The sequence below is a fragment of the Rhipicephalus microplus genome, chromosome X (genome assembly GCF_043290135.1).
Source record: "Rhipicephalus microplus isolate Deutch F79 chromosome X, USDA_Rmic, whole genome shotgun sequence".
Taxonomy (NCBI): domain Eukaryota; kingdom Metazoa; phylum Arthropoda; class Arachnida; order Ixodida; family Ixodidae; genus Rhipicephalus; species Rhipicephalus microplus.
In genome coordinates, this window is record NC_134710.1 from 174,681,200 (window position 1) to 174,706,013 (window position 24,814).

General features: G+C 44.5%; 1 protein-coding gene across 1 annotated transcript in view; it reads left to right on the plus strand.

The window, feature by feature from the left end:
- The window catches only part of LOC119177195 (band 7 protein AGAP004871), a 200,850-nt gene that overhangs the window by 136,442 nt on the left and 39,594 nt on the right, over positions 1–24,814 (plus strand). Inside the window, exons 3-5 of the mRNA XM_037428603.2 lie at positions 7,311–7,417; positions 8,203–8,275; positions 8,576–8,658. Of these exons, the coding sequence (XP_037284500.1) occupies positions 7,311–7,417; positions 8,203–8,275; positions 8,576–8,658 (263 nt within the window). The remainder of the gene's footprint in view (positions 1–7,310; positions 7,418–8,202; positions 8,276–8,575; positions 8,659–24,814) is intronic.

Here is a 24,814-nt window from a genome sequence, read left to right on the forward strand (position 1 = left end):
CAGTGTCCTACGACCATTTCTTCTGACAATGGGCGATTTCAAAGTCTATCTAGCGTATTTCCAAAGTTCTTGGCGTACTGAAGTGAGGACACGCACAGATAATATTGACGATTGTCTCCTCTCCGTTATACAGTAGTCAGATGTCGGGCTGCTGGCCGAAGGCTTCTGATCTGTAAATGCAGCTGTCTAGTGCAAGCTCGTTCTTCTTTACGCCTGCATACTAGTTGCTAATCTAGTTACGCTGCCTTATTTTCGGCCATCCTTCTTTTCGTGTAATTCACCCTGAATTCCGGCAAGGCCACATACTTTAGCGTGGAATGTTGCAATAGGCTCGTCCTAAATTTGTTATAGCGTGGTGAAACCACTGTACAAGTTATACCTTCGCTGTAACATGATCGTCACATCATATTCATGTGCTCCTTGCATATACGCTCACGTCTAACTCGTGACTGCACGTATTTCACAAACGTACTGATGTACTTTGTGGAACACCATGCGGAACCTTAAGCGATGCTGCATAACCTGCAAAATGCTTCTCATTTATGACATCAATTTCCTAAATTTGTGAAATATGCATGTTTATCGACCTCTATACTTTTGCAACAGCCAGCAATAGGTGATGGTTTCTAGATGATCTCTTATCGGTCTGAATAAGCTTTCAGAGTACATCCACAAACTGGGCCATCTGGCCACGATTGTCTCACTGGAAAAAAAAAAACTGGACATTTCCGCAGCAAGGCAGGTATCCAGCTATTCCGATTTTAAGCTTAAAAATCACACATAGCTCTTTATTGGTTGCAAGCACGAACTCTTCCGAAATATCAAGCTCGTCTGCATTGTTTTCTGTTTTGTTCCATTCAACTTCTTTCTCACCATAAATTAGGAAATGTGTTCTCCATGATAATTGGCGACTATGTGCTAAGAGAGCAAAAAATTGAATATGATTATGTCAGTGAAAATTCTGAATTAGTTTTGCGGCTTCAATATTATAAATCCGCTTTTACTTCTGAATATTTTAAATGCGATGAATAATTTATAGCAAACTGTTATTGTTAGTGCTGCTTTGCTTTATTTTTTGTTTATTCAATTATGTTTTTTGCCCACCCCTCATATAATGCCTCTCGAGACCCTTGAGGTACTAATAAACGAAATGACCAAATAAACAAAAACCACTTGATAGTGTCTTTTAACCTATATCTAGACATTCATCAATCTATCTAGCCGCCCATGTCCCCGTCTGGTGCCGCTCTCGGGGTCGTCTCCGTTATTTAGTGTATACCAAGAATGGTAGAGCATGAGATGAGTATGTTCATAGGTCATGGCATTAACAACATCGTTTCCGCATCACGAACGTGATAAAAGCCTTTCCACCAGTCATGCGCAGCACGTTCCCACATAACACGGCCTGTTCTATACGAGTACGCACCGCACTCAACCTAGCGGCAGAAAGAATAAACTCTGTGAATCTCAGCGTGATAGCGTAAGGGATAGATGTGTGAGGTTTAACAGTCCAAAACCACCATATGATTTTAGAGGCGCCGTAGGGGAAGGCTCCGGAAATTGCGACCACCTGGGGTTCTTTAATGTGCAACAAAATCTGAGCACATGGGCCTAAAGCCTTTTCGCCTCCATTTGAAATGCAGCCGCCGCAGCCGGGATCAGATTCTGCAACCTGCAGGTCAGCAGCAGAGTACCTTTGCCACTAAACCACTGCGGCGGAGCGATAGCGTAAAGGAGCCCATGTTGCTATGTTAACGGTACAAACATTGCTAAAATTTTGCAAATTGCTAGTCATAAGAGCAGAATATTTTTTCGTCTATAACGCAGATTCGTTCTTACTCGTTCATTCGCCACGTTTTCAAACACCCCAGATAATCTATGCACTAAAAAACTGGAAGTATAAATATCAACATCAGAGAGGTAATTGCATCTAATATCTCAAACCAGTTTCTCATGATGAAATATACTGAGATCTTTTCTCCAAAATCTAAATTTAATTTTCACGAATTCTTAGAAAGCAGGTTAGCAGATTTCCTGGTACATAAACAGACACCTAACATTGTATCTACAGATGCTTCCGTGAATGAGGAAAGCGCAGGCGTATAGGAATAATCTCCCAGTCACTTGGGTGGTCATTCGCCGTGAGGCTACCTGATTTCACTCCGGTATTTGAAGCTGAGCTCATGGCTGTCATCGTGGTCCAGCGAAAACATCCGATGTATGAGAACAGGGCAGTAATAAGAAACAACGGCCATCTCCCCGCAGGGAACCCTGATTGGATGCGAAGCAGCAGTGGTGCGCACCGCGTTTACCCGGTTGAAACGGGGGCGCGGGTGCTGGACGAACGGTTAAATGCGAAACCCGGTGTGGCGTTTACTCGAGTAAACGTTTGTTTGAAACGCAAATACACGGGAAGTGGGACGCGTTGAAGACGCTTGCACCCGACGTCCTTGGCTCGTGTCTCGTCAGTGTTACCAGCGCGCCTTCTGTATTCTCAAACGCAATCGGTGTTCGTGACTCATACCTCATCGGTGTCGCTAGTTTTTCACTGCCGACGCTTACGCTAGGCTTCACTGGCTCGTGCCTCATCGGTGTTGATATCGTGACTCGCGAACGCGATTGGCTTCGCTAACCCTCACAACGCCGGTGACAGCCGGGAAAGGTACACGCACACTAGTGGGAAGTGTGCCATGGCGGTGTCCCGCCCGTCGGCGCGATCGCGCGGCAAGCAGCGGCGCGCTGTCCACACTAGACAGTTATAGTTTAGCGTTAGCGTGATAGCGTAGGTTAAGGGAATGGCGCTACCTTGCAGCGAACGTTCCTTGTAGGCAGCGTCTTATAGTTTAGCGAAATAGCGCCTATGTGATTTACGTGCCCCCAAGTGGGATGGTGGCGCCACCTATTAGATAATTAATAAGTTAAACAGTGAAAATGAAAAGAAAACGAGAATGTTTGCCTATGCCACCGCGCGAAGCATTGTTAGAAGTTTATTTTTGTGATAATAAAAGTAAATAAATATGAACCATGTACCAAACGCGAAAACATCTACGTTGCCGATTTGTTTACATTGATCTTGTAGTTAGGCCTAGGCGCGTTCCAAATGGGAAGCTATCTCAAAAACTCTCAAAGTATATGCGTTATGTCTGCTGTCATGTGCCAGCACCACGGACAGCCGGGGCAACGTGATTTACGGTTGCAGCGTTGAATGTCCGCTTTTATAGCATAGTGGCCCGCCGCGCTATAGTCTAGTGGCTAAGGTACTCGGCTGCTGACCCGCAGGTCGCGGGATCGAATCCCAGCGGCGACGGCTGCATTTTTTATGGCAGAGAAATTGATGTAGGCCCGTGTGCTCAGATTTGGGTGCACGCGGGTGCTAAAGAACCCCAGGTGGTCTAATTTTCCGGAGCCCTCCACTACGCCGTCTCTTATAATCATATTGTGGTTTTGGGACATTAAACCCGATATACCAATCAATCAGTCAATCAATTGGCTTTTATGACAATGTAATAAATCTTGACTCCGAAAGCTGTAGTCAAGCATTGCTCGAATCCACCAACGACCACTACTTATGATACATACATCATCGCACCTTAGCGTGCACTTTGTTGCGATAAAAGTGGCACCTCTCTAACTTTACTACCGATACCTGAGAAGCCCACGGTATGTGCTCAATCACTAAATTGACCCTGAGATATCAATACGCCCCACAATACTTTACTCAAAGCGAAAAGTCTAGCATAGGCTGCTATATTCGCCGACTGCTTAGCTTGGAATCGATTCCTACAATGTAATAATAATAAATGATGGCGTGCACGATTTATCATATGATTATGAGAGACGCCTTAGTGAAGGGCTCCGGAAATTTCGAGCAGGTGGTGTGTTTAAACACGCGCCTATATACACGAGCGTCCAGCATTTTCGCCTTCATCGAAAATGCTGCCGCCGCCGTCGGGATTCGATCCCATGACCATCGGGTCAGCTCCCGAGCGCGACTAGACCACCATGGCGGCCGATTCCCACAGTGTGTAGGATCTGCCGGAAATTTTTTTCACCTGCTTCATTTTTCCAATTACAAAAAGGTAAAGTAAAACGCGATCTTTCTACGCAAAGTGATTTTGACGGGCAGGTGTAGACTAAAATGTGCACTAGAATTGCAGGAACCTCGGAGGTACATTTGTAATGCAGCTTTATGGTCAAGTAAATCAAGCAAAGACATAAGCACTTTTTCATGCGGCACTGCAAACGCTATCAATTTCTCTTACTCCGAGTTTAACTTCGAGATCCCAACAACTTGTTCTATCATAAAACGATGTCAAGGGCGCTCGCTATAGACCGCTACGAAGATTGTGCAAGATAGACAAAATATAGACCTCCTCTGCTACAGACATTTCTTTCTGTTGGACGTGACCAAATTGTTGGCAGACATTGCTCGAATTGCGAAGCTTTGGTTAGAAAAAGAAAACACCCAAATACAATCCGTGCAAGCGTCGTTGGAGGCGTTTCACACTGATGCAGCGTGTACTACGGGGCGCAGAGCCATGCGAGCGATATTTAACCCGCGGAAACATAACGACGCGGCAGGAGCGTGCAGACAGGGACAGCGACGAGCAGGCGAAATCCCGGGCCCTGTTGCGCGGCCGATCACTCTTGGGACGTCTTCATACGGCGCAGCCATTGAGGCCACTCGTGGCCGCTGATATATCACGCTGATATTGCGCCGCTCGCGCGCGTGCGCCCGTGCATCGCGGCGGCCGGAGGAGGGATGACAGCCGGGCGGGAGGATGACGCATCGGAGGTCTGTCCGAGTGCGCGGCCTTTCAGGCGGCCGACCATTGGCGGCTGGGCACCGCAGCAGCCGAGATGAATGGTGTAGCGCGAATACCACAAGCGAGCAAGATCGAGAGATGCACCGCCGCGGTGGCTTGCTTAGTTTGGCGCGAGTAAAAGTGCGTCCGCAGGAGAGCTCTCCTGCTGCCGCGCGCCACCCGAGGACAGGAGAGCGGCGGTCTCCAATAATGCCGTCGGCGCCGACGACTCTTCTGTGACATTCATCACGCTGAATAGGACTTGGCCCGTGCGGCCAAACCTCCTTGGCCATCCCTCCACTGCGGTGCTGCTGCTTTTGTTTCCCGTCTCCTCCTGGCAAGCCCGTCTTATCTCGCCGGTGGACGGACGCCGCCGTTGGTTGCTTAATCTCGTCCCTTACGCTCACCGCGGACGGTTCGGGTCATCTTGTACCGATGCGCGCTCTTTGTTCTTGCTTATTTCCCGTTTCTGTCCCCTTTTCACAAATAACGGGGCCGCAATCAGTGATATATAGGCGTCTTATATGGCTGCGGAGAAGCCTGGTGAGCGCAATATGAAACCCATAGAGATGCCGTCGCTATCGCGCAGCCGCCCTCTCATAGAGTGATTTATAAGTTCTCGAGGTTTCACAACTGCCAAACTCACTAGTTTATTGGATGGGAATCCCGAGTAATGCTAGGTAAACTCGTACGTGGGGATGCTCTGGTACGTTTCCTTTGATCACGAGCAATACTTAGGGCACCCATGCACTGCCCCATTCGTTGAGAAGCCATTGAGTTAACGGAGCGCCTACCGCAGCAAAGCTATCGTTGATTGCATGCCTGGATCTTGTCTGCTGCATGAAGCTCGCTTTTATAACAGTAATCCATTCAAAAGGGCTCATTTTGGCATTGGAGCATAACAGCCATATTGGAGCCTTAAATAAAAGTAAACAGCTGGGTGGGTTTGAAAGCTCTAGACCGACATTAATATAAGGCTATACCATTAACGTTCTTCGTAAGGGAGGATTCAAGTCAATTGCTAAGCACTACCTAACATCAGTGCATGTGACCAGCAACGGTTGCGCTTAATAAACTTGTAAAGTACGCATCTTCATTATTCCGTTTCTCAACAGCAGCGACGAGTTGAGGAAGTAAACACTCGACAGTATAATGTCTAATCTGTAGAAATCACAAGGAATGTCCATGTTTTCAGCTTCTTAATTGTATTTTCGCTTGTCGTTAATGATTCATTAGTTGAGCAACATTACAACAAGAAAAAAAAGAAAGAATACACGACAAACAGTTATGCAGGCCGCACTCCCTGTTGGACTCTGTTCACGCGAAGTTGTTTAGCTTATCGTGTACACCGGTGAGCTAGCAAGGCGAAACGACACAATACAAAAAAAGACACGCCACAGATTTCAGTTACGTCACCATCTTTCTGCCACAATAGCAAACATTACAGAGCAAATACAAGTCTTACCGATCATTGAAGAGTGTTGAATGTCGTTTCACCATACCTGGTAGAGCTTGCACAAGTGTGCCACAACGCCAAAGTACGCGATGAGGGAAACGTAGTAGGGATTACAGGCTGGCTAATGTTTACCAATTCAGCTTCATTGTTTTCGCTTGTAAACTTCATAGACAAAGTGGTCATGTGCTCTCAATGATCAAGAGCTACGCAGAGTGACACACGTGGCGATCATCTGAAATAGCTAAGTGATACCACAGTATACACGCTACTGTACTCAAATGAATGAAGAGTATAGCGCTGTGAATGCAGTCACGCAATTCAATTTTTATTTAATGCAGCTATTTGTCAAGACGGCAGCCGCAGCACCCGCGAGTCATCATCAGAGAAATGATGTATAGTTTGTCAGTGAAGCGCTGCTTCAAAAAGTAAGGAAAACATATGGGAGAAGCTTAAACTAAAGCTGCGAACTTCATAGCAAGCAAGTAACACCTGGACGTATAATAGATTTTAAGGAGCGCATATTGAAAAGTAGGAACCATTTCTAGCCTAATTCTCAAAAACTTTTCGTTCCAATATTTATTTTTGCCACCGGGGGTGCATCTCCTCTGATAGGTCCAGTATACGGATAAGCTTGATTCTTCTGTTATGAATAATCCTAGCGCAACAGATTTTAGAGATAGCAACGTCTGGCTTTTAGGCGTAGAAGTCACTTGTTTGCATACCGGGGGGGGGGGGATTATTGTAAACCTATTATCATCGGTGAGAGGTGCCCGCACACTTATGTATTCGACGTGGTCATACGCCCCCTCCCCCCCTTTTCGTGCAAGTGACACGCGTTAAGGTTCACCTATTATTCACTCATTAATAATCCGTGCAAATGATGGCTTAATGCCGAGGGCAGGCTACAATATTCAGCCATGAGATCATGAACATTGAAATAACTATAAAGTTCGATCGTTTGTGCTTGTACTTTTTTTTTTACCCTGATGTGTACCGTATGTCGTAGAGAAGCATTACAGATACTAATATACTGGTGTTCTCTATTTCAGGAGAATCCGCGGAAACTGGACTCGGACTCTGTGGTTGGATCCTCACCGCTCTGTCGTTCGTGATTGTCGTGGTCACCTTTCCCTTCTCATTGCTTTTTTGCATCAAGGTAAGGTAATATTTGCAATTTTTTGAGTGGTCGGTTTGCGCTTCCTATTTTCTTTCCTACCAATTTGTTAGTAAGTGCTATAAGCACAACTTCTTGATGAGAATAAGTTGGGCCCATCACGACATTGCTTAACAGCCAACGTCGTATTTCACGCACACTCAGCATACGACATTGCTTGGCATATGTGCCATATGTGGCGAACTAGCGTCCTATGGGGCGCACACACATCTGCAGGCTCCATCGCGCGTAACTATTCGAACTCAACAGAATATAAAACTTGGCCAGTTGGTTAAGGTTTATGTTAAAAGCGGTGCCGAAAATTGTGACACTAGGCAAGTATCCCGACAGGACAGGTTGTCAGATAGCTTACAACTGATTAGTGTATCTCGAACACAAAGGAAAAGTTTACAGTCCGCTTAGCTTACGCTGAAGTGTCCAGAAATGAAATCATATTCCCTTACGGGACGCTCATTAAGTTACTTTACATTTCGTTGATTGGTAACAAGTACCGGATCGATTGTAATTACCTGTAGCAATTGCATGACTGGTAATTCTTTGATTTTCATTAACATTTGAGATACGTTATGCGCAAATCGTCGCTTCTGATAACTTGGATATCTTTGTGACTTAGGACACCCTTACGACGTTAACTCCTTTCGTGAAACACGTCACAGAAACGAGTAAAACGTTGCGTCGTGTAGTGATTCAACGAAGTATAGCTGCATCCTATGCAGTGAATAGTGTTGATGCTTCTTCTCTTTTTTTTTTCTTTTTTCGAATCACAGGTCGTCCAGGAGTACGAACGCGCTGTTATTTTCCGTTTGGGAAGACTCCTGCAAGGGGGATCGAAAGGGCCCGGTAAGGAAACATTCGCTTGTCATGTGTCACTTCGCAGCCTGTAACGTGCACGGCAATGTATGAAATGACAAGCAGTTATGACGCGGGTACTTGGTATTAGGGCACACACCTGCCCTTTTTGAAGAGAAAGAAGCCAGGCTCCAGAAATGGAAGCGCCGTCGCAAACAGATGCTTCTACTTCGCTTAGGACAGCCACAGATGCTGCATCTTGTTTTCTTCTTTGTACAATTTTCATGCGTGCGACAATCTTTGTGCTTGACAGAAGCTATAAGTACCCTGACTGGCGGTTCGTTCTTGCAGGTATCTTTTTCATTCTCCCCTGCATCGAAAACTACACCAAGGTTGATCTCAGGACGCTAACCTTTGATGTTCCACCCCAAGAGGTAAGATTTGAGGGTGGCTGCTTAGTTCATAATCTTTCGAAACAGTCAAATGGACCTACGATTGGTCCGAGCGCATGATCGGATCGTAGTAGAAGGGAAAAGAGCATGAAATATAGAGACATATACTTGCATTCTTTTAACGTTGTGACTAGGATTTATATTTTTACTTATGCTTGAAATTAACAAAAACCGTCTTGTCAAGTAGCCTAGCGGCAGAGCCTTGAAGCTGGACTACGGAATATGGAGTCGATCACTTTCCTGAACATGATCGCCTAGTTTGATGCTGTCATGCGTGCCAGTATTAAAAATTCGAGTATATGTATTATTATCCAGCCCCACTCAATCCTGTGCTGCTTAGATAGAATAAGGTTGAGTGACAGGCAGGGAGGAATTGTGCTGCTTACGATGTAAAAGGAGTAGCATGGTAAAAAGCGGCGCTGCCATCGCGGCCGCCAGTGAACCATGTCGAGCCATGGAGAATGCGCGCGGAGTGCACGCATGCGCAGTAAGCCACCACGCTCGAACAAGAACCACCCGCAAGCTCTCTGCTTGCCGCATGTGAGCATACGACTTCATATTCCTTGCAGATAGAAAAAACTCTGATTACAAATGTTTCGCGGCGTTTTCCACTTTACCATTCCGGGATCGGACGAACTGATGGGTAAAATTTCCTTGGGGCTAAAAAAAGTTTGCACCATAAAAAAATAATTGCTGGTTCTTCTAACCCTTCCACCACTTTGCGGGTCTCCGCAGAACTCGTCTGTTTTACTTGTGTCAATGTGCTTAGATTTGTCGATGAATTTGCCCTGGTGCTGCCAATGTGCTAGCTTCCTGTTTAGCTCAATTGGTAGACCGACTGCCCAGGAGAGGTGCTCGTTCCAGGTTTGATCCCCGGACCAAGGAATTTTTCGCAACAAGAGGCTTTTCTTTCTCAGCAATTCGTACGGGTTTCCTTGTGGCTTCCTGCCACAAACGGGTGGTTGTCTAATTTCCCTTTATTCGTTGCAATGAAGTGCTTAAATTTCAAATACACACGTTTTTATGAATTTTTAGTAGATAAAAAAGAGAGGCCAAGGAAAGGGAGGAAAGTTAACCGGGTTGTACCTGGCTTACTACCCTACACGATGGAGGAGAAAGGAGAGGAAAAAATAGAGAAGGAAGGAAGGAAAGAGAGAAGAAGTGATATGCGTATATAAATATGTTAGTGCTCACTACGCACGCTTCGACAGTCACAAATAGGACGTGTGTGAGACCAGTTCCTCTGCAGTTATCTAAAAGTGGACTAGAATCAAAGATGTTCACTAAAGGCTTGCAAAAACTTACTCTAAAAAATCCAACACTTGTCTTGCGCACTACGCTGATTGAGTTGTCATTCCATTGAGGAAAGTGCGCATCGTGATCATGAGAGGCCTCAACAAAGCAAGGACTTGTCGGTTTTCTTTATGGAAATTCTCTGTGGACGATGATGTACACTGCGGCGAATTCTGCACCGGCTCCTTTTCGGTGCGCAGTGGTGGAAGTTAGGGCCGCGCGCGACATCAGCCGCCGCTTTCGAAGCCACTGTACTATTTAGGTTCTCTGACTGTGATGCATTGAGCGGTGGTGGTGGTGGCACTGGTGGAAACTGTTGCTTCAGGGAACGTTCATAGACTGTCGCTGAAGGAAATCGCGTATTAGTCAACAAATTTCATTTACAGTTGAATACCATGCCGTAAGAGTAAACACACACACGAACCATTCACTGCGAATCATACTCCGAAAAGGCCAGTTTTTCTGGGGTGTCACTAAAGATTGATGAAAGGAGGAGGCGCACGAAATGTACAAATACACCGCTAGGATTTTCGCATCTCTCACGGCCGCAACGTTTGCCATTATACCACTTGATGAATAGTGGCCAGGAAACTTCGGCAGTGAGATAATGGTATACTTTAGGAATATTTCATATTTCTTTCAACATGCATTTGATCACAAAAAGTAAATCTCATCTCATTTCGGTTACAACGTCAAAGAAGAAAACAAGTACTGCAAAATTTGAACGTTTGGTTAAATATTCAGCTGACAACGTATCGGAATCAACTTAAAAAACAAGAAAATATGTCCTCACATGGATGACACTGTGCATTCACCATGGGTCATTACCTACACCCACGAATGAAACCAGAGAAATGGCGACAGCTGCACTGCACTACTATCATAAAGGCTTTTTCCTCCCGGTCGAGTGTGACAAAAGAAAGCGAACTGATTACGAGACATATAGAAGGTGCTGGATCATCAGTTCAGGAACGCGCACATGTGCCTCCCGATGCTTGGCGCCACTTTTTGCATTTCTAGCTCAACGAGGGAACACGCTGTTTATTTTTGCTGGCGAACATCCTCGGCGCAGTCTTTGGTCGGCCGCGGCATGGCTTAACAGCACGCACCGATGGAACGGCACCGTGGCGCACGCCTGGCACCAGTTCGCGGCACGGTACATTCGTTAGCCGCTTCGTCGCGCTATTGATTCGGTTACAGCAGTACGAGACGCTCCGTGTAGCGTGCAGCTGGCGGTCAAGAGGGCGAATGGTTAGCCCTCCTTTTTGCACGCTTCAATTTTAATGCACGCCAAATCACGGCGTGCGCCGCCGCCCCCCTTCTGTCGCCCGGAACCCCTTGCCTCAAAAGTAGAGAGGAGAGCGAGGCAGTGAAAAGAAGCACGAAAGGAAGTCGGTGCAAGGGGGTGCGACGGTGTTTGGGGTGCGATAATTTGGGCTCTAGTGTGGGCAACCGAGCCTAATCTCGTTAACGCCATTAATGCAAATGAGTCCCCTCACGGGGTGGAGCACCTTTCGCGCGCACACTCATCGTGAGTGAGAGACCCCGAGAAGATAGACCGGCACCGACTGTGGGAGCGTCCCGCGATTGAGCGAGCACACGCCGGCCGAATTTCGGCCGGTGATTTCGGGAACCCGGAGCTCCACGCTGCGCGAAAGAATCCACAAGTAAACGCTGAGTTTTTCCCCGTATGTGATTCGTTGCAGTCGTGAGGCTATTATTGAAGTCGTATTTCACAATGCTATTTCAAAGATAAGTAACACGAAGCCAATGCATGAGCCAACCAGCACGAGTCGACTGATATGTGGGATCAAACGATACGCCACGAAACCCTGTTTGAACAAAGCACTTTCACAGTATAAGTCTGTAAGTGCTATGTTCTTTTAGAAGCAGACCTAGCGAAGATTGTTAAAAAGTGAAAACTCAGTCGCGTTCACTACACCTTGACTGATCAGGCGATGTTGGTCCATCGCTGCACTCACTGTCGCTCCTTCGGAAAATACACAAAAAATGTAGCGTCCAGAAAACACGTTTTAGGGCCCCGTTGACGCTCTCAGAGTCCCCTTAATTTTGGAGATGGCTGCTGTAGAGATCGCGCTCATGGAAATGGTAAGGTACGTCTAACTCGTGAGGGGCATATCGCTAATGACTTCACCTAGCGGCAGCGCTGTAGAAACCAGCTTCGACCCTATGTCATACATCAACGGTCACCTCCAGCGTTCCCATCATTGTGAGGGGCATCACCCTGCATTGCTCAAAGCCATTAGCACACCCAAATATGAATTCAATTCAATACTGATCAGAAAACACTAGTCTAATTACGCCGGGGTCCTCCAAGTAGTTTCGCTAATTATGCAAACTGCCTGCTCTCTTACAATCAAACTCAAATCTGAGCTCACGCTGGCGCATTAAATTAGTATTAGTGCCACGACGGAGTCACCGTTCATCCACGATCACTGTATGGGGACTTTTTTTTTTCTCCTTCAAAGCAACAATATCACGCAAACAGTAGGGTGTGTTGACAAGCGAGTTGGTACGATGCATCATTAAAAGTACCACTGTGTACGTGTGCTCCTCTTCTGTGTCTGTGTTATTCGCGCTGCCTTTAATGATAAGAACAGAGTCCCAAATGGAAAATAAGGAATACTTATGGAAGGTAGCGATATAAATTGGTAGATCCACTGTACTTTAAATATCACAGGTGACCTTGTTCCAACTAGCTATCAATGGTGTTGGCAATAGCAGATTCATGGCGAATATTTTATATGTTACGATGTATTACAATAATTACTATAAAGCTTACTATCATGTAAGTTACGAGATAAAGAGTGAGCTCCTATATTTCTCGGTGCTTTTTGTCTGTTTTTTAGACAAACTGTTTGTGGTTGTTCGCGGTACTTCGCCCCAGCTAGCTTGGCTTTCATTCTCCAAAATTCTTGAGCGAGGTAGATGGAGGGGCAGAACAAGTCACGCGTTATCGTCGGGGTGATGGCACTGATAATTCTTCGTGACATTGCACGTAATTCCAGTAGTAAATAAGGCAATGATCGGGCAAATTCAACGAACAGGGAACTTGAGGAGCATATGGATGACTGTAAAACTTGACACACGGTAAACACTAATTGTTTACTACAGAAGCCTAAGGAAATCAACAGATCATTATATAAAAGGAAAACTGGGGTGGCTACGTAGTAAAGTTTGGGTTGTTGAATGCTTCCAACCCATTACAAAGGGCTCAGCCGAAATTTTTCATTGTCATGTGTCACCACCTCAACAAGGTGCACATAATGCCATGCAAATGCGCAGATGATAGTGGGGTTCAACGTCCCAAAACAACCATATGATTATGAGAGACGCCGTAGTGGAGGACTCCGGAAATTTCGACCACCTGGGGCTCTTTAACGTGTTCCCAAATCTGAGCACACGTGCCTAGAACATTTCCGCCTCCATCTAAAATGCAGCCGCCGGGATACAAATCCGCGACCTGCGGGTCAGCAGCCGAGTACCTTAGCCAGTAGACCACCGCGGTGGGGCTTGCAAACGCGTAGCCTTTGCCTCGTTTCTCCACGGAATGACAAATAATGGCGTAGTGAGTGCTTACCAACTTGACGAAAGTTATGATTTATGACGTAGTGCGCATACCTTGCAAGCGTAACTGCATTAATACGCCCAAGATAGTTTACAACAGGTTTTAGAAATGCCGCTTTTCTAGTTTGCGCTGTGATCGTGTGGCGCATATTTTACGTATAGCCTGGTGTTTTCTTCTTCTAAATTACTTCAGCACGTGGTCTGCTGAGGCTCTATGAAAATCGGGCTATCTTTTGAAAGCCTACCCATCTGGTTGCGCAAGTACCAAGGTTAACTTAAACAAAAGACGCAAGCAGTAAAATTCAATATTGCTAAGCATTTACCTCACTTTTGACCTGAGCTATGATGTTTCACGTCCGGAAAACGGAAAAGTGTATTTAAATTTAGTCACGCCAACATGTAATGGTGATCGCAGTTTTATGAATCACATATTTGACTTCGTCACGTTGTACCACCTATTGAAGGAAATGGGAAAAGTGTTCGTCATTTTGAATTTTCATTTTCCTATAGTATTTAAGCGTGAGCCAGTAGTTAATACTAACAGCGCAACTTTTCGCGTTCAACAATACTGGCATTCAAGCAATGGTATAATATGTGCACAACTATGAATACTAAAAATTATTCTGACTAGATATTGAAAAAAAATTGGTGACAATGCAGCCGCTGAACCATGGCGTCATTGCATAGTAAATAGCACAAGCGTGCTGTAATTGGCCTCTGTAAACACTCTTAAAAAAAAAACAAATTGTTTTGCTCACTTGTCGACTTTACATCTGAATGAAGTAACGCTTTTCTTTTTCAAACTCTCGCTCCTTTTGAGACCATGGTCGGTGCTGCTTTCTTTTCAAATAGGCCTTTATTTTAAAGAAATGTCAACTTTGATGAACGATTGACGAATCTAACCTCCATCTTCCAAGAAAGCAGCCTGATGCTGTAAGCATTAGGTCACTAATGTACAAACCTTCCCAACCAACTTCAGCTATATATATATATATATATATATATATATATATATATATATATATATATATATATATATATATATATATATATATATATATATATATATATATATATATATATATATATATATATATATATATATATATATATTGCAAGGAGCAAGGATTAACAAGTGGGATGACCCTGCGAAGCTTACGCATGGCTGGACGACCGAAAAACGAGGTGACGGCCTCTTTGAAAACCGACCAGGTGGGGATGTCGGCTTGGTGGTTGGTGAACCATAGGTTGGCCAAATCCGTCAAGTAGAAGATGACGTGAATCAGCTTCGCAGGGTCATCCCACTTGTTAATCGCGCTGGCATGCTCGTACTCTGCCAGCCAGTCCTCGACATCTTGATCTTCAGTGCCGTTGTATACTGGTGGGTCACGCAGACGAAGTACACCAGAACACATGACGGGTGGCAGCGTGGAAGAGCCTTGTGGGGGATCGACGCGCTCGGTCATCGTGGACTGAGAAGGTAGCTTACGGCTGCGGAGCTCCAGGACGTTACCCAGCACGTTTCCACCAAATGCAACGAGCAAGGTTGCGTAAAAACACAGGTTATTATTCCAGAAACGTTAGCCGCAACAAGCTGGTACAGGCAGGAACCCGGCAAGCACGAGCCACACACGGACGTCAACGTCTTCTTTCACGCTGGCACAGAGCTGGCGCCACTATGCTTCGGTACAATATATATATATATATATATATATATATATATATAAATATATATATATATATATATATATATATATATATATATATATATATATATGCGAGTTTTCACGAGTGCTAACGAGACATCGCATCGTGCTCACCTGAGCGTTCAAAGTGAACAGCCTCGTTGGACAGCAGCCAAAACAGTGTTTGATGAAGAGAAGATGTGCCTAAGTTTTTTTGTTTGTATAAATTGCAACATGGCGCGCTGTAACTGCCACGTTTTTTATTACTTTCTCATATAGGAAGAAATAGGTGCCTATGATGTCGCTTAAAAATATATGCATTCCGAATGGCTTCTTTTCAAATATGTTACTGCGAATGTAGCGCATAGCAAGCCATCGCTCAATATCACGCTTGAGCGACTGTACAGACAGAGCGACAGAGAAGGAGAAAGAGAGAGATAAAAAAGAAAGATAAACGTGCGCATACGTTCACCCGCTGACGAATTCATACGAACTCGCGCACACACCGACAAACAAGCTTCCTTCAATGTAAAAGTGTCACTCACACATAATAAAGTAAGACTTGCGGCGCATAGTTATGCACATGAAGGGTGATTCAGGCCGTATGGGCAAAGCTTTTTTGTTCCTAGGTGATTTGTTGTCAATGGCTGCAAGCACAAAAGGCTCAAGTTTTTTTCATGAACAATTACAGCCGAAAACCTTTGTGATGCAAGCCTCGGGGCTGAATTCACCGTTTTATTTTAAGTTGCTTCTTCTCATGGGTCGACCGCCTTCGTTAACGACACATTGATGGAATGCCTTTTACGGGCTATTAAAAAGGTTTTCCTCAATAGTGGTGCTGTGGGACCTGTGGAGTAGAACTGAGAGCAAGAGCTTGTACGTGCAATATCTACAGGTAAGGCGCATAGCGCGTACGGTACTTATATATTTCCTATACTCCTTCTGAGAATTTTCGATTTACTCCTGAGACCCAAGTCGCACGATCGAAACTCGTCCGTGGCGGCGGCATTTTTGATAGAGGCTCTTGCACTCTGATTTAGGTGCACGTTAATGAACCCCCGGTGATCAAATTTTTCATAACCCTCCACTACGGCGTCTCTCACAATCATATGGTGGTTGTGGGATGTTATATTCAGAGCTATTAATATTCTTCTTAAAATTTTGCACATCATGAAATTATTCTGCGCAATCCTCATAAACCAGCGAGTGCAATGCTAAAGAAACGATTAACAAAAAAACACACGTTCATTGCAACACCTTTGCTCGACTGGCCTGCCCCGTCCGATACCACTTTTGTCCAGTACTACTTATATAGAGCCTCTTAATCTTTCACTATAGGAAGAAGAAAAAAAATAAGGAGGTTACTCATGAGAATAATTGATAAAAATAGCAATGCAATACTATTTATTAAAACAATCTTGAAATAATATTGAAATGTAACTTTAAGAAAATGTGCAATAATTGCCTCATCACTGACCTAAAGACCGCCAAATGTCGGTAAATGTATGGTATTTAAGTGCACTGAGTGAACTATAAGGTGCTATAAATGTTGATACAAGACGGTTTTTTGCTTCCCGCGTCTTCTTTTCGAAAACGCACCAAGCGTTGGGTTAATTCAACGAGCCTGTAGTGCGTAACCTATCTAGTTGAATAAACAAATAAAAAAACGCAGACAAGGAGTGTAATGCGCGCTATGTCGAACACTGTTTTGTTTTTGTAGAAACCGCTATATAATAGTATTGGCTTCACGAGCAGCGCACAAGGTCTACAATAGCATAGGTGAGAGGAGATCGGAGTGGTTGCTCAAAAAAAAAAAAAACGAAGAAAAGCTAAGTTTAAAGAGAAACAGGCCCTCCAGCCACATTTTATCTTGAGTGTGAACCGTTGCGTTTCTGGACACTCGCTTATTTGGAGCAGTAGAAGAGATACGACGAAAACATCGCCGATCGGGTTACCGGATTTATATCACACGGGCGTCGTAGGAGCAGGATCGCAGAAATGAAGCGCCTGCGACAGTCTCCACTAAAGAGGTGAGAGAGCACGAAACAGAGCAAAAGAAACTTGAGATTAACGACAAATGAAAATTACAAGCCACTTCAATATTAATCTGCCGCAAGCTGGACGAGAATTATAGGAGCAAGAAGGGAGGAAAAAAACATCCGGAGAGGAGGCACTCTAGATGTGTCACGTGAGCTTTCCAGCACAGCGCGGATGGTACACGTCATCGGGGGCGCTCTTATCGCCCAGCGCAGATGTTCCTCTGGATGGAGGCGAAGGGGGTCGCCCGCGGGTCTCGCTCGGTACTGCCCGCATGTGCGTGGCACGCGAGCGTACGCGACGGGTGCGCTCATGGGAGGTCGTTCCGCCAGTCTGGTGGAAGTAAGAGGGGGAGAGGGCATCTGTGGCAAAGCAGCCTGCCACCCCACCCCCCATTCCGACCTGGCTGCTTATCAAAATTTGATCCCTTCTGTCTGCTCAGCCTCTTCGGCTGCTCCGCTCCTTGGCGGAGTCCCGACCGGTCGAGGTGTGCGCGCGCCGCCTGTGTGCACTGCGGATTACCACCACTGCGTCCCCGCGACAAACTCTAGAAAACGGCCCTGGCAAGAGAACCGACCGAGGGAGCAAAATTTTCCGAGTAAATATTGTCCCCAAGTACTCCCTATCAGTTTTACTCCGGCTTCCTATTTGAACTCGGAGCGAAGAAAACAGGGGGGCGCGCAACGTCGTGGCTGAAAAGGAGGAAAACGGCGACGAAGTTTCTCGCAAGTGCGCCTTCAGTAGGCGGCGATTATCACGCTGTAGTGATGAGAGCAAGGCTTCTAACTCCGCTAATGACGACAATAAATTCGCAGCGCCGCACTTTTGCGCATGTTTCTGTTGGTGCGACCGTGACCCTGCAAGAAAATGCGTTGGGTGTACCAAGTGTGAAGGAGAAAAGCAAAGAAATTCCTCACAGCTTCATCCTTCTGCAGCAGGCCTTGATTAGTTTCAAGCTTCATATTCAGAAAAGTGGTGAAAGAACACAAGCCGTCTCTTACAAATGGAGCTGTGTTCTTTCTCACAAAGTCCAGCCTTTCGGGGCACGTTGAATTTTGTGCATTCTCACAAACAAAAACTCACAGTTATTTTCAAAAATGACTCGTAAACGTTGAACCAAGAAAAGTAAAGTTAGAAATATTATGCCAATGGGAATTAACAAGGTGTTCTGAAAGAGCTCGTGTAGGTTCACAGTGACACTTAGCACGAAAAAAACGAGGCAGAGGGAAGAAGGCGTAGGGCACAAGAAGACACAGGGCGGCCGCCATCCTGTGTCTTCTTGTTTTCTTTTATTGGTTCTTTGTGCCTTATCTGTGTGTTTTTGCCTGTCATCCGCAACTGAACTGCTTGTTGTAACTTCGTTTGCATACTCTCGAGATTATAGCAGAACGTCGAAAGGCCAATATGTACGGGTATGTAGCATTTTTTATTATGTTCCGAAATAAAATGGTACCACAGATGAAAGCCTCAGAGTGCCATAAACTGACAGCCTTTCCGGCAGTATGAATCAAGTTCTTTCACTGTCATCGGTCATGAGTGCCGTCATCCCTCGCAACGTACGGACACTTCGTTGCAGACCGAAATGTGTCGTCGTAATCAAAGGATATCCTACAGACGTGAGTTGGAAGACTCAGCGAAACATCGAATAAGCCACACACGAATCAGCATAAAATGTGCTATTGTGTAGCCAAATTAGATTTATTTTTCTGCTGAACTAGGTGAATCCTTACTTTTATCGACAGATGTTCTATTTTCATAAGATACACCAGTGCGAAACTATAGGAAGGGCATAGAGGAGGATTAAATGAATGGTACCAAGTAGTCTTTGCACGTTTCAAACAGGAAATTTCGAACTCTGAGGGACGTGATTGGATCCATGCTCAGAACTGTAATGTGTAAAATTAAAAGGAAAGGCCCTATACTTAGAAGTAACTGTGACAATGAATTTCGTGTCACAGTCATTAACCCTTGACGCGCACTACACAGAGTGCCACATTCATTGGTGAAAGAACGAAAAACATCAAGACAGTTTGGCACAGTTTGTTGCATAGAAGGTGACAGTTTGTGACAGAGAAAAAAGAACTTGAACGAAGCCGGTGAGACAAGGCGACACACGGGTTACAAACAACTGTAAGCAAAATAGGACGGTAGTACAGTCTATAAAGCTGAAAGGGCAAAAGAACAGACTCGTGAAAAAAGGTGTTCTGCTATTGACACTCATGAATGCGCATACTGCACGAAAACTTTGTGAATTGTCCTGTGGGAGTCGTATTTGCAAAATAGTGGTGAGTTCACTGCGTGTACTATTTCGAAAGGTAGTTCTGTAAGTGCTGACCATGTTTCGGCGAAACAGCAGGCAGTTTTATTTTAAATAAAGGGATAGTGTAATTTCTCGCGTATTAGTAGAGTACAATTTCACAATCCCGTGTTTTACAATTCACTGTTACCACGACATGACGCTTGGTAAGCTAGAAAACACGCGAAAAGAAAGTAATAGTGGAGACGCCGCCTTGAAATTCTCGCGCCAAACACCATGACGTCCTCAATGTTGAAGTTAATTGTCTATTGCGTCCTACGTAGCTTTTACTCGATAAGAATGAAGTACATTATCATACGTGGGTGCCGATGACCTAGCATACGAAGTTTTAGAAAATTTTATCATGCCAATGTGACGAAAAATCAAAAGGTACTTTTTGAAATTTGTTACGTTACATGCGGAGATTTTGGTGCGACATTTAAAAATGACACATTAACCTTGAGTTTTTCCGCTAATAAGGAGCTTATGATGGTGAAACATGTGGAAATAGTGTCCTCAGAGTGCAGTTTATCTGTGTAAACACAGCCACTGTTCCTGTTTAGTTTGCCTTTAACATTTAATACGACTCATATGAGAAAGTTCTTCCAATGTATTGACTGTGGACCTGAGGCTTTTGAATAACTAGAGAGTGGTTTTAAGATCACTAGGGAAGAATGTAGCAATCATTTAGCACTGAGTTATTTTATTATCGCTGTTTCAACATGACTGGTTTCTTATGAGTGTGTGTATCTGCGTAATTAATATATTTTGTGTTATTCTGTATTTTGGCCCACAAAGTTTCTTATACGTAAAAGCAGTAATAATTACTCACTTTGAGGTAGTAAACGATTGTGACAGCATTCACTACCTATGTAGGCAATAAATGCCAGTAACTGCGGGGATGACGTTGACTAAAGTGTAACCTACAAGAAGATAAGGAAAACATTGGTAAACAGGGTGCACATGTGATTGCTGAAGTCGACGTTCCCACAAGTGCACTTTTCTTCAAGGCACACGATAGGGCAGTCCCGCGGGCCTGAAAGCAGGGCCTTGAAGTCCCCTCACAGGAGACCTGAGCCTGAGTTGTTAAACAACCCCAAGTATTTAATGAATCGTTTCCGTTCATCTATTCTTCAAGGCCGCTTTAACAGTTCCAGCATTGAAGAATACAGGCCCACTTGTCGAAACGTTTACTCGAGCACACTCTAACGTTTACAGATTTGATAATCGGAAGCTTCCATATTCCCCTTCCTACCATTCTTTTGGATCCGCAGGGTTGTGGTAATACAAAGATAGTAAGTTTAATACCACGACAGTCAATACCTTGTTAACACAGTTACTGACACTAGTCACCCATAATTAACCAAAAATGGGTTTACACATATTCGGTTTACGTGTACCATTGTCATCTTCTTATCAAGTGTCATCTATTGTAAAAGTATCAGCTTCAAGAAAAAATTATGACGGTAATAAACATTATTTAGTAATACCTAAATATGTGAAGCAATTACTCTGGAAAATTCACACCGCACTTGCATCTTCGAATAACAATGCATGCGTATAGAGGCATAAACTAGCCATAAGCGAGAAGACACACAAGCCAGCGGGCACAGAATATATATAAGTCCCTATGTGATAAATACTCTGACAGCAACTTTTAAGTTATTTATGAATCTACTAAAAATAGCACACTTTTAACTGGTCAGTAACCATACACATCGATTATATGTCAAAGCGTGGGCGCATAATGGATGTCTTGGACCCACATTGCTGTATTTTACAACTATAATAAGCATGTGCCATGGGGGTTATTTCAACATGATCAAGAACACTATAGTTCGCCTTATTTCCTATGTGACTGTCAGAAGTTCAGCATAATCTACTATGGCCAGTAGAGGTACTAACCTTCACTCGCCCAGACACTCTGAGTGATAGAAACCGGATTGGGGGCAAATTACTATTTTTTTTCTTGCGTTCCTATCATATATTTTAATATATGAACATGGATTGCAGCTTAATGAGGGCTTTTATAGTGTTTTTATAGCGCTATATATGCCTATTTTTCACGTTCGTGACTGAATTCCTATTAGTACCTATGAATATCTATTCGCGAAATTAGTGCCGGTATCAACACTATTTAAGCTCAAATATTTATTTCAAGTACAGCTGAAGGCCGGTATTCATGGTACTGGGCGAAATCGAGCTATCAGAACTCTATGGAGTGCAGCCTGTATTCCAAATCGAAAGAACGCAAAAGAACGCTATGGAGTGCAGTCTATATTCCAAATCATAAGTTTCTTTCAGCACTATCAAGGCTACAAGGCCTTTTAGCCAATACGATATCATATTGCCCTTTACACATGTATTCATCCGCGTCACATCGTCGGCTCGGCATGTCCCCGACGTCTGTTCGCCCCTATATGGGAAACAGGAGGTACTTCTGTGCAGCCACAGGATGACGGAGAACGAATGTGCAACCGTGGAGTGGCATTAAAGAAAAGTAAATTGTAAGTTCAAAACATCACATCAAATGTCCACAAGGTTTCTGTATTTTGTTATTCGTTTACTTCTTATAGAGCGCTTCACCAGGTTACGTGAGAAATTTTAGTTAGACATTGGAAGCTGTGTGCCCAAAGAAAAGATTTGTACCACAATAATTTGTAATTGTTTTATTACGAGCGGCGAAAGCATCATGTGAGAAGGTGAGCCGAAACTTTTGCCACTCGCCCGTTATAGACTTCGCAAGCCAAACTGCTTCCCTGCCATCTTCGGTGTCGGAGCAATTCGGAGAAAGATCATTCGTCGCAAGCATCAACACTTAATGCGCATGCAAGGTTACATTCGTAGGACATGTTCATGCCAGGTCATGCACGCAAGTGGTGTTGGGTCGTTTCGGCATTCTCTGCATTGTACTGCCTGTTTCTGTGGGGTGAATCCCTCTATGCGCGCACGTTTGGAGGGGCGGGCATGGATCATGTATCGTTACCACAATACACAGCGTCGCATCGCTGGAACTGCTTCAACAAAAGATGCACCAAAAGCATCAAAGCGTTATCAGGACTGGCACGGGCTTGATGCGAGAATGGCGAGAACAGCAACACCAATTAAATGAAGGCAGCTTAGTCTCGCATCTCACTCGATATGAAGTTAAAAAAAATAACGCGCACAGATTCTTTTCGTATGGTTTAACACTTCTATCAACCGTCTTCTTTATATTCAAGCAACAAACTGCACAAATTACACACGTCGCCTCGAAGAATTCTCGCAGTGTCGCGTATTAGTTTTACGTACGCAGGACCATTCCTTGTTGTACACATCACCTCCACCAAATTGGGGCCCGTGCCCATCATATGAAAAGCAAATGGCGTTCAGTATGACATTTCAACTCTTTCCGCGACGCGTAGCATTACATATTTTGGCAAGCGAGATTTCGAGCGCCTAGTGAATGCGTTCTTCAGCTAAAGCTGTTATTAAATCAGAACACGGGTCACGTGCAGCGCCGTAGTTCTGGCTGCCGCCACCACCGCTGGTGTGCGTAACCAGGATAAAACGAAAAAAAACTATGTAAATAAACAAACACCAATGACACCAGGGTTCGCTGCGTGCCTGCCCAGTATTCTACTACGGAGCCAAGCCAGTGCTTGGAACTCGTTTCAAAACTGGCCTTAGGCAGGCTGCATTTCGGGAAAGGAGTCTTGTTAGCATGAATAATAAAGCGTTTTAGAACATCAAATAAATAGCCAGGCGTCATGCAATGCGAATCACGTAACTACTGGGTTATACAATGCTCCAACCAATTATAAAACTTGTTCTTGAACACTTTTTAACTGTGGCGCATACACACTTTCGGAATATTTCTTCATTATCGTCAGCCACTGCACAAAAAATTGCACAAAATTTCTAGCAAGTGTGTAGCGGATACCACGCTCCTCCCAAGAATGACAAAGAATAGCATAATGAATGCTGGCCTACTACACAAAATATATTATTAGTTGTGGCGTAGTCCAGCAGTGTATGACGCTCTACTAAATAGTTTTCTTTATGATTATGCTGCGCGTTCCACACAAGCCTGGCGTTTTTCTTGCCTGCTCGATAGAAAGAGAAATAATAGGCTGAAAGACGGGGAGGTTGAGAAAAACGGGGACGGGGAGATCGGAAGGGGAGAGGGGAAGGAAAGTTTCAGAGAAGGAGAATAAAGTCACTGACTGGGCTCTCTCAAAACGCTCAAACCTACTGTGGGCCTTTTCAAGGTGTTCACGGAGCGACAGATCGAGAAGGAATAGACCCTACGCGATTAGACCCAGTTAATACGATGCTAAAAAATGCTTCTGGCCTATTAGTGGTGAGGCTATCTTTTGCTGTGTGGCCCTTCTCAGCCATGCTAATAAGGAAGAGACCCAGTAGCATGGTTATTCGACGGCGGACACTTGACACACCATGCTGGACAATAAAAGGAGATACCATGTTCTGCAAACCCAGAGAGTAAAAAAAGCATGGCTATGCTAAACCACTGGCGCATAAATGACACAGTCAGTTTTGATTTCCTGTCGTAGACACAGGTGCCACACGTATTTTTTTTTGGAAATTGAAATATTCAAAAAATTTATTGTGCCTATAATTACGATTAGGAGGTCTAAAACTGCATTTTGCCTGCGTAGTTTTTGGGCCTAAAACCTATTTTAGTTCCTATAAATCTTGTCTTTAGTGATAACGTCAACGTTCGCTGCCTTTCATGTATTTCTATAAACATTATAAACACATGATAAAGTTGAAATAGCGGAGAGTGGTAGTGAATTCTGCAGTTATTAACATTTTACATTTTCCAAGAGTGTGTCGTTAAAGTTTTTTTCGTCCATCAATCAGCTGCCTAATGCGAGTGTTGTTGTCCTGCATCCTAACAGACATCGCACTGCTGTGAGCGCTATCGTCCAGAGCAACGTGATTCATAAAACCTGGCTCGTCACGTAAGTGCGGCTAGGCAATGTCCGTTTCTGACGGTGACGGAATAGGACGCGGCCGAATGCGAATGCCTGTTTTGAGAAATGCTGGCAGATTAATTTCTTATATGGACCCGTCTCCTCTTGTACCAAGCAGTGCCGTTCGGCAATTCATCACTGTTGTTTTCCTTGCCGGGCGGCTCTTGCTGTCGGCGCGTTTCCGTCCGCACTGAGCGGTTTTGTTTTCTTTTCGCACGATAGTTGGCAAGGCTGACGGCGTTTGGGGGAACCGGGCCGTACAC